Source organism: Colias philodice, chromosome 31, assembly GCF_061535455.1.
Source record: "Colias philodice isolate Cphi_HAF_F1 chromosome 31, ilColPhil1 Martin Lab GWU primary, whole genome shotgun sequence".
NCBI classification, from domain to species: Eukaryota; Metazoa; Arthropoda; class Insecta; order Lepidoptera; family Pieridae; genus Colias; species Colias philodice.
The window spans coordinates 514,526-533,902 of NC_143116.1; the positions used below are offsets into that span (position 1 = coordinate 514,526).

Sequence of the window (19,377 nt, forward strand, 5' to 3'; positions counted from 1 at the left end):
TCCATTTTCGATCGATTTTATTTTTTAAGGAATACTTTACCATTTCATCAAAACTTAAACGAATGAATACTCGATTGCATTGCTTTGAAGTGGCCATTATCTGTGTATCTAACCACAGACAATAGTTATATTTGTAGATCTGTGTATTTCATATAGATTCCATAGATTGTAGAAGAGCATTTTGACATTTCTGTCACATTGGTGTCATACCGCGGTCCATTCAAGTTTCGATTATTATGAAAAAATCTATTTTCATAAATTTTTATTAGCAACACGATTTTCAGATAATATTTTATTACAAGAATCTAAAATAAATATTCGGTGTATTGTCATGGAAGTGCTGGAAATGTGATTAAATATTGCATAACATTCTTAACATTTTTTCGATGCATTGTTTATAACCTTGGTATTATAATCGGAAATAAGTGTAATTAATTTTACATATCCGACCTTGAAGTCAAGTCCAAGGTTTTCGCTATTGAAAAAACCGGTACGTTTTATTGAATAATCCTGTTTCATAATTGACTCTTACTTTTTCTTATAAGATTTCGAGGTTAGGATTATGTCATAATAATAAGGATTTTGATGGAAACTGCCCTCCTATTTATTTACGTAAGTAAAATTAATATTCTTTTATTTATAAAAAAATAAAGCTTTACGTGTATCCAATGGAATTTGAGGATGCATTTAGCAGTTGTTTTTGTGTACGATTTTCCTTATTTTAATAAAATCGATCTTTAGATAATTTGCAGTGGAAAATTTCCTCCTTTTTCATAATAATTGTACTCTAATCTACTTCCTACTACCTTCTAATACAATAATCGTAAACATTCATCTTAGTATATTTAAATCTCGTGTCACAATGTTTGTCCTCAATGGACTCCTAAACCACTTAACCGATTATAATAAAATTCGCACACCATGTGTAGTTCGATCCAACTTGAGAGATAGGATAGTTTAAACATGTAGGTACCACGGGCGAAGCCGGGGCGGACCGCTAGTATATTATATGGATATTTATTGCTCTTTAACGTAAAAACAGCTGATCAGAATTTTACGGACTCTAAATAACCACAATTTATATTTTCCAGGCGCAATGTTGAATACAGGACTTCGCTACACCAAAATGCATTTCAAACCATTATTTCGAATCACTACATTACACCTACCAAAGCAGATAGCAAATGTACAAAAACTATCCTGTTTATGTGGTCAACCATACTACAAAGACCAGACAAAAGTCTTACATAGAGTACATTCAACGCAAAGTGATCAAAGACGACAGAAGGTTGTTATCGAGACGAGTACACCGAAAATTGTTATAGAGAAGATTAAAGATGATAAGTTAAGGAGTAGTTTAAGCTTGAATTGGCGGGAGAAGATAGATCCGTATGTTAAGTTGGCTAGATGGGATAAACCTATAGGTAAGTTGTTTTAGGGCCGATTTTTCAATGCTTGGATAAAACATATCCTTCCAATAAAGTATTACATGATAATATTAAAATGTCACGTAAACTGTCAAATACGGGCAATTAGAATACGTTTTTAAAATGGTAGTTTTATACATTATTCGACGAATAAGTTTTATCCAAGCATTGAAAAATCGGCCCTTATATGAATTGTACTACATGTATTGAAAGTAATTTTTAACGTTTACCACTGATTCGGAAAGCAGTATCTATGGAGAAGAACCAGCAAGAAACTCCATAGTTGCTCTTAATCTCTCTCGTGGTTAAGGCGTGAATAAGAGATGAACAGACAGACAGAGTTCACATTTATAATATTAGTTGTGATTACTTAAGATTAGGGATGTAACGATACCGATACCGATATATTGGCCGATGTAATTGGCAAGCCAATATATCGGTATCGCCGATTATAAAACAACCGACACCAATATCAAATAATTCAAAAAACCGCGCCCAATGAACGATGCGGGAGGCTGCCCGCGCGTGCGCATTTCTTTTTCTGAAAAAACTTTACCAATAGTAAACTTTTATTAGGTACTGATTGTATGTTATAACTTAAAGTTTAACTCACTTTGTAAAATAATAATACTAAAATAAATGGTTTTCTTTTTTTTTGATTTGGCATTGTTATTTAAAAGAATACGATTTACAGTTGAGTCTCTGTTAAATATTGGTAACTTTTATGAATAATTCACTATTTATTTTTCTACCAAGCCATCGATATTGGTATCGGTATCGCCGATATTTTATTACAAATATCGGTATCAGTATCGTATCGTTACATCCCTACTTAAGATTATATAATTTGTTCTTATCCCACATTCCAGGTGTATACCTCCTCTACTTCCCATGCTCATGGTCGATAGCGCTCGCCTCAATCCCCGGTAACGTCGATCTAACAACAAGCCTGTATACTGCGGGGTTGTTCCTCGCTGGGGCAGGGTTGATGAGGGGCGCGGGGTGCACGATTAACGATTTGTGGGATAAAGATGTTGATGCTATGGTAAGTTAAACAATATCCATACTAATATTATAAATGCGAAAGTAACTATGTCTGTCTGTCTGTTACTCAATCACGCCTAAACTACTGAACCAATTTGCATGAAATTTGGTATGTAGATATTTTGATACCCGAGAAAGGACATATGCTACCTTTTATTGCGAAATATGTACCACGGGCGAAGCCGGGGCGGACCTCTAGTCTATATATGTATATAAAAGAATGTCGTGTTAGTTACTCCACTTATAACTCAAGAACGGCTGAACCGATTTAGGTGAAAATTGGCAGGGAGGTAGTTTAGAGCCAGGAGAAGGACATATGATACTAAATATGTACAACGGGCGAAGCCGGGGCGGACCACTAGTATGTAAATAAATGTAACATGAAATCCCACATATATGGAGTTTCTTACCGATTCTTCTCCGTAGATACTGCCTTCCGAATCGGTGCTAAATGTTAAAAATAATAAGTAATGACGATTCAAATGTGCTTCTAGAAGAAGTCTTATTGAATAAATAAATGTTTAGGTTTGAGTTTTGAGTTTATAGATAAGTTTTTATAATACATACATTCCTATCACTTAAAGTTGCAGGTTCGAATCCTGACTTTACAATCGAAATGCATCTTTTCTTTAAAATTTTCAAATATCTAAGAAATTTACAGCTATAAAATTTAAAATACAAACGTTGCGATGGCAACACCATGAGTTGTAAACCTGTTAAAATATTTATTTATTTAAAATCTAGATTTTTTTTAATTTTGAATTGTATAGCATTCAAGTGTTTATAAATTGATTGATTCGAAGTTCGAACGTGCGTCCTATCAAATATCTACACGTTTATTTCACAGTCCAAAACCCCCACAACACTTAAAAAAAGAAGACGGGTTGCACTGGGGGAGTGCCGGCAGAAGTGAAAACTTGATTATTAACGTTGAGCATGTTTGATATTTTATCCGTCTTACGCTTTTTCGATCAGGTCACGTGTCCTGACGCGAGTTTAACATTTTATACCCATTACAGAAAAAGTGCTCAACGCCGCTAAAGAAGTTTTCACTTAAAAAACACATTATTAATAAAATCCCCGATTTTTCCAGGTAGAAAGGACAAAAAACAGACCGCTAGTGTCTGGAGCGATATCTCAAAGCCAAGCTATAGGGTTCCTAGCGTTACAGCTTAGTTTAGCCCTAGGTATACTGTTACAGCTCAATTGCTATAGTGTCGTATTGGGAGCTAGTAGTATGCGTAAGTATTTAATTTTATAGTAATTTTTTAATAGGCAACATTTGACACTTCACGAAAAATTCAACAACGTAACCTTGTAACGGCGTCATAATATAATATTTTTTATTTTTGTTAGAACTGCACAATTGCTTATACTGATAAACCTTTTTAAACAGTGTCTCTCTAGCTCCAAAAATCGATAGATGCTAATTAAAATCGATGCATTGATTATTTGTGGAGAAATATCACTTTCACAAGTGTCAGAAGTGAAAACATCCTTTCTTTGAAAACGCGGGCCAAGCCGCGGGCGGATAGCTAATTAAACAAAAATTATCATCTTAATATATATAAATCTCGTGTCACAATGTTTGTCCTCAATGGACTCCTAAACCACTTAACCGATTTTAATAAAATTCGCACACCATGTGCAGTTCGATCCAACTTGAGAGATAGGATAGTTTAAACATGTAGGTATATTATATTTATGGTGTTATATAATGGTTTTCAGTGCTAGTAGTAACATACCCGCTAGCAAAACGCTTCACTCGCTACCCCCAAGTATGTCTGGGTGCAACTTTCAACTGGGGCACATTATTAGGGTATACTGCCCTACAGGGGCACTTGGCGATGGATGTATGTCTGCCCCTCTATACCGCTGCGCTGGCTTGGACGGTCCTGTATGACACTATTTATGCTCATCAGGTGAGAGTTGATGATATATGTGTCAGAAGTGAAACTTCTTTAGCAAGTTTCAAATATATTTACACCAATTACATTAATTATAGCAACATTAAAAAAATCACAAGAAAGATACAAAAATCGTCGACTTACTCCATGACGTGACGGTTTTGCCATGATGCGACCTTGAAATTTTACTTCCAACGCGCCTAAAGAAGTTTCACTTCGAGAATAAATAATTGTTGTATTATTTTCTGAATATGCATAAATGTTTTGTTTAAAATTGTTAAAAGCTACAAAAACTACTTCATCCCTACTAATATTATAAATGCGAAAGTAACTCTGTCTGTCTGTTACGCTTTCCCGCTTAAACCTCTCAACTGATTTTGATGAAATTTGGCACAGACAATCTTTAGACCCTGAGAAAGAACATAGGCTATCTTTTAATAAAATCACCACGCGGGCGAAGCCGCGGACGGAAGCTAATTAGGAAATATTTTATTTTATTGAAGGGAAACTTCTTTATCGGGGTTGGAAGAAAATTTAGTGTAACAATTTTTCGTTACGCGTGACATTTTTCCGTTACGCGCCATCTTTTTCTTATCCATACCACGCGTGATTCGACGTATTTCTGTAAAGTTGCTTATAGAAAATTCTTTTTTGAAAAATAAGGCCATACAGAAGTTTACACGCACACATTTTTTTAAATTACATCTTACATAATATACGAAACATAATATTATGTAGTGATTATAGTTAACTTAACCCCTTACCGCATACAAAGCCATATATGGACGACGAAGTTCATGAATTTTTTATAGGCTAACTATAAACAATATCTAAAAAAACTACCTTACATCTTAAACAGCATTTCATCGAGAATTGGAATGTAATTAATTTATACAGTGTAAATATTATCCATCAGATATATTATAGATTTAGTCAAGCGTGTGCGACGGTTTGGGTGCGCGGAAAAAACCGTGATTTTCAAATTAAGATTTCAATATCAAAAAGGTAAGTAAAGCCATGAAAAAAAATATTACTTCATTCCTTATTTTAGAAAGACTAAAGTCTTTCTAAAATAAGGTAAAACATTTGGTTTGGTTGTTTTTTTGCTTTAGTCATGTTTTTTTTGTACTTTTCCAAATCTGTCATATTTGGCTTCGTATGCATTCCGCCCAAAATATATTATGTCATATGTGGCTCGGTATGCATTCAAGGATACTTTCACTGATTGTTCCAGTATCGATCCTGGACACTTTCATTTCACTGCTAAGCATGTAAATATCATATCATCATCAATAAATACAGACTCATACTATATGCCACTGTATGATCTTTAATTAGCCGTTTCAGAGCAAATGCGAAAGTCAGGGAAAGCTCTTATTACCAAAAGACGTGGTCGTCTCTCAAAAACTTAGGAACATCGGCATCTCTGGAGTCTCCTCAATATTCCTGACTCGCCAATTGCCGCAAAAAAGCTACGAAAAACTCCTGCAAGACATCTAGATTTTCACTTTGATTCTGAACGATCTGATGGGATTAGTCATTACCCAATTTGGAAGAAGAACGCCCGTCAGCTATGCCTATATTGTTCCAATTTCGTTCCTTCACGTTATGTGAAAAATATAACGTGTTTTTATGTTATAATGACAAACGTAATTGTTTTAAGCAATTTCACGAAGTATAAGTTGGCTGTGATTCTGGGTGTCATTTAGGTATCCATATAAAGTACTAACATTTCGCCCACGGCCTCGCCCGCTTTTTCAAAGAAAACCCCGCATAGTTCCCGTTCCCGTGGGATTTCCGGGATAAAACCTATCCTATGTGTCCAAGTTACCCTCTATATTATGTGTGCTAAATTTCATTGAAGTCGGTTCAGTAGTATTTGCGTGAAAGAGTAACAAACAAACACATACACATACATCCACCTTCACAAACTTTCGCATTTATAATATTAGTAGGATAGGATTTATGTTAAATATATGTAGTATATGATATTATATCAGTTGACTTAACATTCAGGATACAAGCCTAAGTTTAGTTGTTTGGGGCCTAGCAACCATGTGTGTGAAATTAGTCCGGAATATATTTTTATTTTATTAATTAGTTACTTTTTTCTAATTGCATACGAAGCCATATATGACAGAAAAAATACAACAAACACTGCATACGAGTCCATATATGGCGCCGTTTCATATTTTCTATAATATAAGTAAATAATTTTTTTTCTCAATTTGATCTCATAATGTAAGGTCTAATAAACACTTTTTTGCAAAAAAATAATTTTTATTTCATCTCCTTAATAATTCATGCAATAAGGGGTTAATACATATTTAGTGAAATAGGAAGTTGCATCAATAATAATGTTTTCTTTTTTTTCAAAATACAAAAATCTTTATTGTTACTTAAACATTTTGTAGATAGTACAATGCACTAATCTCCACACTAGGATTCCCTTTGTGGAGAATAGTCTCTTCCAGCTTACATTAATTTACACAGTTTATACTTTACACAGAATTAAATTAAATTCATAACTACGAAAATACATACTACAATATTCTGGTTAAGGGCCCTTAGTAGGTGAAAACGGCAAAATGGACTGTTTTCTATGAGCTATAATTGATAATATTGAAGTTTTTTCGCACTGAAATTTCTAATACGTAATACGTAATTATTTCCTTTTTTCCAGGATAAACTCGACGATTCCCGCATCGGAGTGAAATCAACAGCACTAACGTTCGGGGAACACACAAAACCGGCATTATCGTGTGCTCTATTACTGAGTTTAGCCGGTTTTAGCATGGCGGGATATGCGGCTGAGTTGGGAGCGTTATACTATGCGGGGCTGGCCGCATATGCGGGCCATGCGGGCAGACAGGTGCTGAGCATATGCTAACCCTACTATAGTCATAAATGTTGTGTATGTGTATCAATTGTGATAAATGCGTGTGGGATTGGCCGTATATGCAGGCCATGCGGAGAGAAATGTACCATGCTAATTACAGCAATAATAGTAAATTTATCAGTAGCTTATGTTCATGTAGTATAAAAGATGTTACAAAATGTGCGGTTGGCCGCATATGCGGTCCATGCGGGCAGACAGGTGTCGTGATAGCATATGCTAACCCTACTATAGTTACAAGTGTTATAAGTGATGAATGTGTGTGGAATTGGCCGCACATGCGGGCAGACAGGTGCCGTGCTAGCATATTATGCTAACCCTACTTTAGTCATTTTTTATTAGTGATAGATGCGTTTGACCGCATATGCAAACCATGCGGACAGACAGGTGCCGTGCTAGCATATGCTAACCCTACTTTAGTCATTTTTTATTAGTGATAGATGCGTTTGACCGCATATGCAAACCATGCGGACAGACAGGTGCCGTGCTAGCATATGCTAACCCTACTTTAGTCACTACAGTGCATAGATATAGTGTCACAGACGATATAACTGTCAAAAGGGTTTTAAGTGGTATATGAATGTGGGATTGGCCGCATATGCGGGCCATGCAGGGAGCCATGTACCATGCTAACTACAGCAATAATAAATTTATCAGTAGCATATGTTCATATAGTATTAAATATGTTAAAAAATGTGCAGTTGGCAAATGTGACACATGCGGAAAAATTTCCAACAACATTATTGATCAACAAATGTTTACTATGAAAATAATATCTATTGCATTTTAGTATTTAGAAGGAGTATTATAAATTTAAAATTAGTATATTAATATATAATTATTTCACTTTCAGATATACACCCTGAATCCAGATAACCCCGAAGATTGCGCTAATAAATTCAAATCCAACGCGTGGGTAGGTCTTATAATTTTAATGGGCATTTTAGGAGGAGGTTATAGTAAGTATATAGAGAATAGGGGAAAATTTAGGGGCAACGAAGATACGAATCTAACGAAGAGCTGTATTTTTGGTTGAATATAGGTTAAAAAATTGGGGCCCCGGAGGCCCCGGTGTAATTTAAATATAACTTGTACTGTGTTCAAGGCGATAGTATAATAATTACTGGTACAAGTAACTATTAAGTACTTCAAGTTTTGTTTGATAAAGTAGTGATGATGGGGTAATTGTTAATATGGGGCCTCTAATGTATTGTGTCGCAATAAATGTTTGTGTGTGTGTGTTGTGTTACTGGGGCCCCGTAAGTTACGTAGTAAATATTTTGGGGCCACGGTATATGTACAAGTTTTATATTTTATAACTTGTGTCTGTCATATTATGCCTGTTGAAGTTTGCGTTATAATTAGTGATGCAACGAATACGAATACGAATATTCGTATTCGGCGAATATACAAATTTTAAAAAACGAATATTTTTGTACGCAACTCTATTTACTACAGATTTAAAATTCGCGCGTAAAAATATGACGTGTGCAGAGACTGCTGATCCACTAGCTGCCCTTTTGGCGAGAAGATGTCAATTTTCCAAGTCAGAAAAAACTCGCCCAAAAATATTTTTCACTGAAGCCATGTACAGTGCTTCGGAAAGACTTTTTTCAACGGCTGGAAACATCCAGACTGAAAAAAAAATCGCCTAGAACCAGAAAATCTACGAATTTTATGTTTTTTTAATAAAAATTTGCCTATTGTAAATTTTAATTATTAGAAGAGTAAACATTCATTAAATAAATAAGTCTTTTATTACCAAGGCGAGATATTCGTATTCGTATTCGTATTCGCCGAATAGTAGGTTTGATATTCGTATTCGTATTCGTATTTGTAAAAGTAGTATTCGTTGCATCACTAGTTATAATACTTTTTTAAGTATAACGCCGATACTTTTAAATGCAACATAAACGAAGCAAAGACAAATAAAAGGCCCTATACACTGCAGCCCTTATGTAAATTAAATTACTTTGAATGAGATGCGTTGAAAACAAACAAATTTTAACTACCTGTATGTTATTTGCGGTTTATTTAAAAGTTAAAAGTTTAAATGAAGTCTATGAGACAAATGTCAAATGATATAAATTATCGAAGTGGTGACATTTGTCGAATCGAATAAATAAGTAATATTTTATAGCCTTGATTTTAGCTAAATGAGGGTTAACACCCTAGTATTGGCGGAGTTTTAGAAACACAGTGAAGATTAACTTATTTATGTTAAGGGGTTATATTATGTTTAATTTTAAGGCTGTGACTTAAATAAGGTTTTTTAATGTTGGCCATATTGTAATTATATTTTATTTACCTATAGGACATATAATATCCAGTTCGGTAGTAATAATTTCTAATTTATTCAAGTAATAATGTTGTATCCATTGAGATATACATATATGGAGACGACACCGCCTACATCACTTATGTGCCGCTCAACATACGCCACATGGCGTATGTTGAGCGGTTTTTTTTAATGGTTTTAAAGTGAAACGCATCAAATATGCCTTCGTGTGTGTTACGATATTGCACAAATAATACAAATAATATGGAAATATGCAAAGGAATAACTTTCATCGGTAAGAACCTAACTAGATAATAAATTTTAAAACTTAGTTAGAGCAAAAAATGGCGCACAGATTTTGTTCGTGGTGTCTCCTCCATACGTATAGTAATATTATCTCAATGGTTGTATCTTCAAAATTGAGAACAACCATATATTTTTAATTTCAAACTACAGTGGTAATTTTCATCAAGTTATTGTCAAATTATATACTTTTATAACAATATATTTGATAGTAACGGCAAAACATTATGGCCATAAAACTATAAATAGGAAAAAGCATAGCCCATTAGTTCCTAAGTATGTATGTATATATTATTGTGTAAATAATTTATGTAATTTTTTAGAAATCGTTACCAAAAATTAGTTTTGTTTAAATATACATTTAGTGAATGCATTTCAAATGTAAGAATAATTGTACATACTTTGAGTTGTTACAGTAAAAAGCTTAGTTGTGAACTAAGTTAACCTCATATTCTGAGTATTCATTAAAAAAAATCCAAATACCAATTAATATAAGGCATACGTTAAATTCATATAGGAACTATTTTTAGTTTTTCCCAAACTTTTAATTTGCTAAATTAAAAAAAAACTATAACAATTTTTTTTTTTTAATTCTTAGCATGTCAATTTCAAAGGTAGTAAAATTTCCCGCGTTTTTTGACAGTGATGAATTTTTTTTTCTTATAAATTGCATCCCTAGATTTTTAACTATGTCGTTTTTTAGTAATAAATTAATTATCGGCGTTAACGTTGAATGTATTAGAAATATAATTATGGCTTTGTTAATTAAACATTTGTGTGCATTTGTGTAAAATAAAATTTGTTCTTGCCAATGCTGTGTTGTTTTATTTTAGTTTTTAATGTAAAGTATTAATCCCAAATGTAGAGTTAGCCTGATTCTTTTTAAACTATTGGATAATTTATATCTGCAGAATTGAGGATGTACATACACCATGATTAACGCACTTCGGGACCTAAGTAAAGATTTTTTGACTTTGTACCTAATGTCCAAAAAGATTCTTAAAAAATATTTAAGTAGCGTCTACCTAGGTCAGAAATACTATTGCAATATTAATCCGTCCTATATAATTAATATGGTTAACATTTAAATTCTGTTCCAGTATGCATAAGACTAAATTTGTACATTTTGTGCTTTTGCCCGCGACTGCTCGCGTTTGTAATATTTAAACATTCTCGGATTCGTTCAGAAGTATTAATGAGACAAACACAAACAGAAGAAATACGTATACAAGATTTTATGACATACATACTAGCTTTTCGCCAACAGTTTCACCCGTGTATTCAGTATTATAGAAAAGCGTGAAAATAAAAATATTATTGCTTTTAATTTTTAATTACACTGTACAGCCGACTGGCAACACAGCAATCGCCATAGACAAAATGACAGTTGAGTATTGACTATTGAGTATTATCTGTGGTTGATTTGATCATTTGTCGTCTATGATGCTCCTAAACCGAAACGACAAAACATCAACAATCCAAATCCAAAAGTTAATAGTTTTATCAAATTAGTTTTATTATAACAGCTTATTGCTTAATATAAAACAATGTTTCGTTCATCAACCGAGGTGATTGACCGTGGGCTGGGCACCGTGAATATGAAAGAAAATTACGATGACGAAATGTTTAGTTGTGATCGATGTTCTGAAGGAGACTGGTACAGTGAAACAGAAGTAGAATGCCATAAACAGAAGAGACACAAGAAGGAATTGTTGAACTTGTTGCATGGAAACTCCGAAAATCTGTGTAAAGTGAGTTAATTTTGATGTATGGAACATAACCTCAAAATGTTAGAACAGCTTATTATTACCGTATTATTAAGTTTTTGGCAACTTTAAACTGCTGGTTTCTAAGTAAATTTAATGTTTATTAATTTCACTTTCTCGGTATAGTGATTGACGCGTGAGTGTAGAACTAGGTTTGATTCCCGTACGCTGTACGTATATATAACGAATGTGAAATTCGACTGCCTTGAAATCACTTATTTTATACCTTTTTTAGCTTTACCATTGTAAGAAAATGTCTTTTAACCGTAGCAAAGCTTTTGGTTAAATATTTGATTCGATGTCCCCGAATTTCATTATTTTTTGCTGTTTAATCGATAGCTGGTAGTGGATTTTCTTAACAAACTGCTTTTCTTTTCCAACAAAAATGCGTAGTTTTTGTGAAAATCGAAAATGAAAATTATTTTTTTTAAGGTTATTTTTGTACTAAAAACGACACTTTTATACCATTGTCGTATTAAAACTTCTAGTAATCTCGCACACAGGCAATATTTTTAAATATAATTACGTATTATTAATTTATTTATAACAATTTCTTAAATTATATTACCTGAAAAATGTAAGTTTGTATTTACCACGTATTTACGACATGCCATTATAGATAATAAATGTTATATGACGCGTTCACAATTGTAGATAATAAATATAATTCGAAAGTGATTTTTAAAATGAATTTGTCAAAAATAATTTTAAGGACAGCGCTAGTCGTCCGCTAAACGGATGAATAAAATAAATTAGTTGTCCGATTACCGGATAAATAAAATAATTTAATCGTCCGATAATTCTTTAGAGAACTGCCGCACGTATTATAGGTTTTTTGTGGGGGGAGGAGGGCACACGTAGGTATTTGATTTTTTTTGCGCGTCGACGGAGCCCCGCTTAGCGGGGCTCCTATTTCTGTGTAGTTTTTTTTTTAAGAAACCTAACCTAACCTAACCTAAACTTGATTTTTTTTTGCGCGTCGACGGAGCCCCGCGAAGCGGGGCTCCTATTTCTGTGTATTTTTTTTTAAGAAACCTAACCTAACCTAACCTAAACTTGATTTTTTTTGCGCGTCGACGGAGCCCCGCTTCGCGGGGCTCCTATTTCTGTGTAGTTTTTTTTTTAAGAAACCTAACCTAACCTAACCTAAAGGCTAACCTAACCTAAACCTAACCTAACGAATTGAGGGCGAATATCTCGGCCATTTTTGATTTTAGAGAAAAGTTGTTCCTATAAAACATGCTTATATTAGCGTAATCTTTACGATAAAACAATAATAAATAGGTGTTATAATGACACCAACTCCATCAAAAATTTTCTAAGTCCTGAGCCCCCTTTGCTTTAGTCCAACCCAACTAGCTTTAGTGTTAAAAGGTTATCTAGTAATCCGAATAATCGGACGATTAAATTATTTTATTCATCCGGTAATCGGACGATTAAATTATTTTATTCATCCGGTAATCGGATGACTAATTTATTTTATTCATCCGTTTAGCGGACGACTAGACACTTCGTAATTTTAATTTAGATAGCATTTGATAATAACAAAAATTTTACGATACATAAATAAACATAAACAGGTTGTTTAAACCTACGTAGTTTTTTTTTGTTTGAGTGGGAATCGCCCTAAAGTCGCTTCTGGCACTCGCCGGCCGCTGCCGCGGCACGCTCGCTTCGCTCGCTCGGCTCGTGCGGCAGTTCAACAGTTAACCTAACACGCTCGTCGCTTCGCTCCTCGCTACCTATTTGAATACTAAAAGTAAAAGTTAATCGATTATAAAAACTGAAGCAAGTGAGCTATAAAAAAACATTAAAAATTAAAATGTATCATTTATACTCTATGATAAGCTAGTATATTTGTATTGCTAATCTGTGATCTGCGTCATATTAACTAATCTGTGTTATCTGTGGCTTGTTGTGAATACAAAATGGAACGATTTTTGGCTATACTCACAGAACAATAAAAACAAATAGAAGTGCGATAATGTCATAATTAGTATGAAAACCAGTGTCGCCAAACCCACACATTTAAACCGATAGTTATACAGTACACTACAAGTAAACTATGCCTTTGATTGGACAGCTTAATTTGAGTAAAAACTGACTAAGGTTATAAATTCAGCATTTCAATATGTACCCTAACGCACCATGTTACGGTTTATTTTAGTATAACATCTCTAGGTATATTAGCTGTTTTGTTTCTCATTGCACAGAAATTCCAAATTCGAAAAACATTCAGCTACTCCACAACAGAGGGCGTTAGTTTTCGATAGATATAACTTTGAACCTCAACACATAGAGATAAGGTTGAAATTCGTGTCACTCAACATTAATGACATTAACTTGATATTTATCTGATGCTATGCCCTGAGGGATGTCAGCCTTGTTATCGATATCGAGATATCGATAATTCAAAAATAAATATTTTTTGTGTATTTTTTTTTCTTTCTATTATACGAGTATAGTATAATGTGTCACATTTTGGAGTATGTTTATTACTACTAAGTACGTCTTTTTATATTATTATTATTAAATAAAAAACGGAATAGAATAGTATTAATCTATATTTACAAAATACAAACAGAAAATATGCATTATTTTAAATCTTGGAACTGCCGTAGGTTTGCTGTATCGATGGCCTTTGTTAGACTGCTTAGTGCTGTTCGGCATTCAGTTAACTCGTCACGTTGCATTTATCCATTTCTCTTTTAAATTAGCCTCTTTGGGAAATCTGTAAATAAATTGGACAAATGAAAGCTAAGGAAAAATAAAATAAAATTTAATATTTATAATGTTTGTCTTTTCTAAAGTATCGATACTGTCGATATGCGCCACAAGCATCACTAAAGCGACATTCGTTTGTTTATTGCAATAATATTCCAGAAATTCTTGTTTGCTGTTCAATCTATAATAGTACTAATTTCTTACGGATTAAGGTTCATTTTGACTAGATATTTGTATACAATTTTGACAAATTACAAGCGAAGATATAACATAAAATATTATATGTAAAATAAATAAAAATAAGACTTACCGATGGTATGAAATGCCTCCATTGCTGATATTATTTCGTCTGCTATCATTTTTGCACTCTTATACCGAACAACACGTCCTAATTAATGAATAAATACGGAAAAAAGGTTTGACAGCTGACAACCGACTCGAATATTTTTCTGCGCACAACTGAGAGCAAGTTAGGTGATCTTACCTTACAAGTGACACGTGGGCCACGCCCACATCACACTTCTATCTACTTTACTGTTCTGTGGCTATACTAAATTGTTAAAATACTATTTTAACAAAATAAATTGTAATATGTAAATAAAGTAATAGGTACGTAAATATATTTAAAAATAATGCGTGTGAGTGTGATAATTAGACATTTTGATACTATAATGGCTTAAGATTTTACTTTAAGTTGCGTTTTTAGTACAAAAATAACCTTAAAAAATATCATTTTCAATTTCGATTTTCACAAAAACTACGCATTTTTGTTGGAAAAGAAAAGCAGTTTGTTAAGAAAATCCACTACCAGCTATCGATTAAACAGCACAAAATAATGAAATTCGGGGACATCGAATCAAATATGCAGCCAAGCTTTTTAATCTTTTTATCAGGATCAGATGTTATACACAAACAGGGACACTATCTTATTCATAAAATTCAATAACTTACTGACTAAAGATTATGTGTAATGTGGAAATGAGCTTATTAAAATTTTTATCTAGTATCAAATATAGGTAAAATCAAACTCGAAACATTTATTTATTCAATAAGACGAACTTTTGGTGTACGTCATATAACATATTCAAGAAAACAATCAACAACATAAATAAACACATACATAATATGAGTTTATTCTTTCAGATGTGCCTCCAAATATTTGAAGATAGAGACGAAGTTATAAAGCACATAAAAACCGATCATCTATTAAGTTCCGAAGACGCAACGCGCGTCGAACGAGAAACCTTCATATGTGATGAGTGTCATTGCATATTCTTCAATAAGAGACACTTGGCCTTACACATAATATACCATCACTACAGAGTTCGCGGGCATTTGCGCGTCGAATGCCCGAAATGCGAGAAATTCATCAGAATAAGGACTCTCTGGTTCCATTTCCAAGTGCACAACATACAGAGTGTCGCCAGCTGCAAAATATGCTTCTACAAGTGTAAAAACAGGCAACACTTGCGGGAACACGTTAAAAGTCACCCGAAATATCTTTACTGTGCTATATGCCAGTATGAGACAAAGAAAGAAGGTCTATTCAAGCAGCATTTAGCGTTGAAACATAAGAATAGCAATGCAATAGCTTGCGATCCGCAACCATATTTCGTGCCAAAGTATGCGGAGGTTAGAATGCCGAAATTATCGTCGTCTCTCGTCGGTCTCTCGTTGACGAATGATGTTCGTTTGTGTGTTTTTTGTAGAGAGATATGTGTAGGTGATTGTCAAATGCACGAACATATTAAAGTACATATGTCAGGAGAGAAAATTTTGTCTAAGTTGTATAGTTGTGTTTGCGGTGAGCAGTTTTTGAATAAAGTGCTGTTAAAACATCATATCTTTAAATTGAAAGGTATTCATAGAGATAAAGATGTAAAGAAGCATTGAGTTTATTTCATTATTATATTATTTAGGTGTTTAAGTTTATTAAAGTGAAACTTTTATTACATCGTCTCAAACTTTTTGGTCTGTGTAGCGCATGTCGCGTGTATCGCGGCTGCCGAGTAGGTATACCTACTCGGCAGCCGACCGTCACGCGACATGCGCTACACAAAGCAGTGTTCGGAACCGTTCGAACAATTTCACTTTTACCGTGGTTTCATAAAACCACACAACATTTTTTTTAGATGTATGTAGAGATATTCTGTAATAGTAAATGATATTATAAATAAAAAAAATGTGTGCGTGTACTAATACACACGTAAGAAGTGAAACTTCTTTATGACCTCATTTTTCAAAAAATAATTTACTATAATATTATGCAAATTTACAGAAATACGTCGAATCACGCGATAAGAAAAAGATGGCGCGTAACGGAAAAATGTCACTCATAAAAAAAATGTTACACTACATTTTTTTCCAACCCCGATAAAGAAGTTTCACTTCAAAATATACATTAGTTAAAACGGCTCTAGGAGCGGCCAAATAGCCAGATTTGCCTTGAATTGTCTCTTTTTATAAAAAACTGAATCATGCTGTCTTACGTTGATAATGTTTTATGATGATGTGTTGTTATTTACACATTTTTACTTATAATATCATTGGTAAGTTTTTGCTAGCAATAATATGCTGTGAACAAGTTTAATAAATATTTTAATCGTAATCACCTGTTGAAATCAACTGTTTTTATATATTATACAATGAATAAATAAGAAAAATTTGGCGCCAAAAATCCGCCATTTTTTAGTTTATTCATAGACAGTGTCATAGATAAATAGATGACAAGTAACTATTTATTGTAAAAAAACATCAAATTGATTATGCAGTTTTAATTATTGCAATAAATATAGGGATTTTTCACCATTTTTGTAAGTTGTTAATCTGTGGCATCAAAAATTAGGTATTAGTTAGTTCTTTAAAGAAACGAATCTTCAATGGCGGCGCTTATCATTCCCACTCGCTCACACACGGCCGTACGGTATGCAAAAAAAAAATGGAAAAATAAAATCACTAAAATGTATTTGATTTTCCCTATAATAGTTTTTATCATAAATTTACAATGACAATTATGCATTTGCGAAAGTAAATAATGTTTTATTGGAATTTGACAAAATATGTTCTTTGGGAAAAGTTGTTCAGTTTTATGGGCTTATTACAAGTATTATGGGGATTTTATTACATTCTGTATACGTAAATATGATAATTCATATAAATACACAAATACAATAACAAAAAAGTTTGTCAACAAACAATTTGAAATAATTAATAAAATAATTATCAATTTACGTTATTTTTATTTTCTTTTTTGATGATCCTACCATCTGTCAAAGTCAGCTTTGGCCGCCATTGAAGATTCGTTTCTTTATTGAACTGACTAATAAGCATATCAACTATAGTCTGTCCACTATAAGAATTGCTTTTTGACAGCTCGACGGGTGATACCAGAAGTGATGTTCAAAAGATTATCGATTGTGATACCATTTCAATTATAAATTCAAAATATTATCATAAATCGAATCAGGTACGTAAATAATAATTACAACGTAAACGTACTAATAAGATATGTAATAATAATACCACATATCTATGCATTGTATGTTAAAACTAAACTAAACTAATATTTTATTTTTTATTGGTTTCTATCTTACAATTTGGTTGTCTTTACGTTTAAATTATATAACATAATAGAAGAGTTTTTCTGTATCGGATATATTTTACAGAGTATTTCTATCGATTATTATAATCTATCGACCCATCATTGAATAATTCTGTGTAGACATCACTAAGTGGGCGGAACCTGTCCATGAAGAACGATAATTATTTGTATGACATTTTAACATAGACAATACAATCCTTCATAGGCGTGCAGCTGTCAAAAAGCAAATAATATAATGGACAGAGTATAAAGCATATTATTTATTTTAAATAATTGCAAAATATGTTCCATGCAAGCATGTTATTTATATAAAATAAACTATACAGAACAATGGTTGTTTTATTATCCTCCTCTCTCATTACCATAGACTTTTGTAATATGTACTAATAAAGTTCAATATTTAGGAAAAAAAGTCATTGTACTTTTTAATCCATCCTATTAATATTATAAAGGCGAAAGTTTGTAAGGATGTATGGATGTATGGATGTTTGTTACTCTTTCACGTAAAAACTACTGAACCGATTACAATGAAATTTAGCACACATATAGAGGGTAACTTGGATTAACACATAGGATAGGTTTTATCCCGGAAATCCCACGGGAACGGGAACTACGCGGGTTTTCCTTTGAAAACGCGGGCGAAGCCGCGGGCGGAAATCTAGTACTAATATAAAGCTGAAGAGTTTGTTTGTTTGAACTCGCTAATCTCAGGAACTACTGGTCCGATTTGCAAAATTCTTTCAGTGTTATATAGCCCATTTATCGAGGAAGGCTATAGGCTATATATCACGCTAAGATATAGCGGAGCAATGCGAGTAAAACCGCTGAGCGCAGCTAGTTTTAAATAAAACGATGACGTTATTTTTAAAGTTTTATTACTAGTCACGTAAGAGTGAAATAGCGAAGCTTATAAATGGCTGTTACCATTTGAAAATACCTATTACTCTGTGCTTGCGTAATTAATGAAAATTAAGTTGATTAAGGAATATTAATTTAATAAAGAAAATTAAAATTATAGTCATACATGTCACATTTTTAATATAGCGCCATCTATCGGAGTGAAAAAAATTATGGAAAGTGCATGGAAATGAGAATTTGGCGGAATTTGGTATAAAGTAGGTCGCCCAGAGTTCGGAGACAAGGATAGTAATTAGTAAGAACCTACTTCGGTAAAATTCCGAAATTGCAGTCCAAAAACCTTTTTACGAAAAACTAAGTACCTAGGTATTCACAAACAAAGTTAGAATCCTTATATTTTTAATTCTTTCTAGGATCATTAAAAATATGATTAAAAATGACCATCTGCCTAAAAAAACAGAATAGTTACTAATATTATAAATGTGAAAGTGTGTATGTATGGATGGTTGTTACTCTTACACACAAATACTACTGAACGATTACAATGAAATTTGGCACACACAGAGCGTAACT

The 19,377-nt window shown here is 33.1% G+C and overlaps 2 protein-coding genes across 5 annotated transcripts; both read left to right on the forward strand.

Moving 5' to 3' along the window:
• The first annotated feature begins 198 nt into the window (after nt 1-198).
• Nucleotides 199-9,442, forward strand: Coq2 (ubiquinone biosynthesis protein COQ2, mitochondrial). Of its 3 annotated transcripts, XR_016318130.1 has the most exons (8): nt 199-490; nt 1,092-1,424; nt 2,297-2,472; nt 3,565-3,712; nt 4,200-4,393; nt 7,062-7,250; nt 8,128-8,622; nt 9,139-9,442. XR_016318130.1 is itself a non-coding variant. In XM_089713898.1 (7 exons), exons 2-7 carry the CDS (start codon nt 1,097-1,099, stop codon nt 8,308-8,310), a joined length of 1,218 nt encoding a protein of 405 aa, XP_089570024.1. In that variant the 5' UTR covers nt 199-490; nt 1,092-1,096; the 3' UTR covers nt 8,311-9,442. The 3 variants fall into 3 exon arrangements, 2 of the variants coding, with proteins under 2 accessions (XP_089570024.1, XP_089570025.1); XM_089713898.1 differs by having other exon boundaries at nt 8,128-9,442; XM_089713899.1 differs by having other exon boundaries at nt 481-612; nt 8,128-9,442.
• A 1,837-nt stretch (nt 9,443-11,279) lies between these two features.
• On the forward strand, nt 11,280-18,277 carry LOC149474998 (uncharacterized). 2 transcript variants are annotated; one of them, XM_089713909.1, is made up of 4 exons: nt 11,280-11,606; nt 15,489-16,331; nt 16,410-17,200; nt 18,190-18,277. In XM_089713909.1, exons 1-2 carry the CDS (start codon nt 11,403-11,405, stop codon nt 16,236-16,238), a joined length of 954 nt encoding a protein of 317 aa, XP_089570035.1. In that variant the 5' UTR covers nt 11,280-11,402; the 3' UTR covers nt 16,239-16,331; nt 16,410-17,200; nt 18,190-18,277. The 2 variants fall into 2 exon arrangements, with proteins under 2 accessions (XP_089570035.1, XP_089570034.1); XM_089713908.1 differs by having other exon boundaries at nt 15,489-17,200.
• The last annotated feature ends 1,100 nt before the right edge of the window (nt 18,278-19,377 follow it).

Bases quoted from the DNA above. Each gene is read 5' to 3' on its own strand.
- Coq2 (XM_089713898.1), top strand. From the start codon at position 1,097: ATGTTGAATACAGGACTTCGCTACACCAAAATGCATTTCAAACCATTA. The intron at 1,425-2,296 runs GTAAGTTGTTTT...CCCACATTCCAG, and splicing joins TAGATGGGATAAACCTATAG to GTGTATACCTCCTCTACTTC. The intron at 4,394-7,061 runs GTGAGAGTTGAT...CCTTTTTTCCAG, and splicing joins ACACTATTTATGCTCATCAG to GATAAACTCGACGATTCCCG.
- LOC149474998 (XM_089713908.1), top strand. From the start codon at position 11,403: ATGTTTCGTTCATCAACCGAGGTGATTGACCGTGGGCTGGGCACCGTG. The intron at 11,607-15,488 runs GTGAGTTAATTT...TTATTCTTTCAG, and splicing joins ACTCCGAAAATCTGTGTAAA to ATGTGCCTCCAAATATTTGA.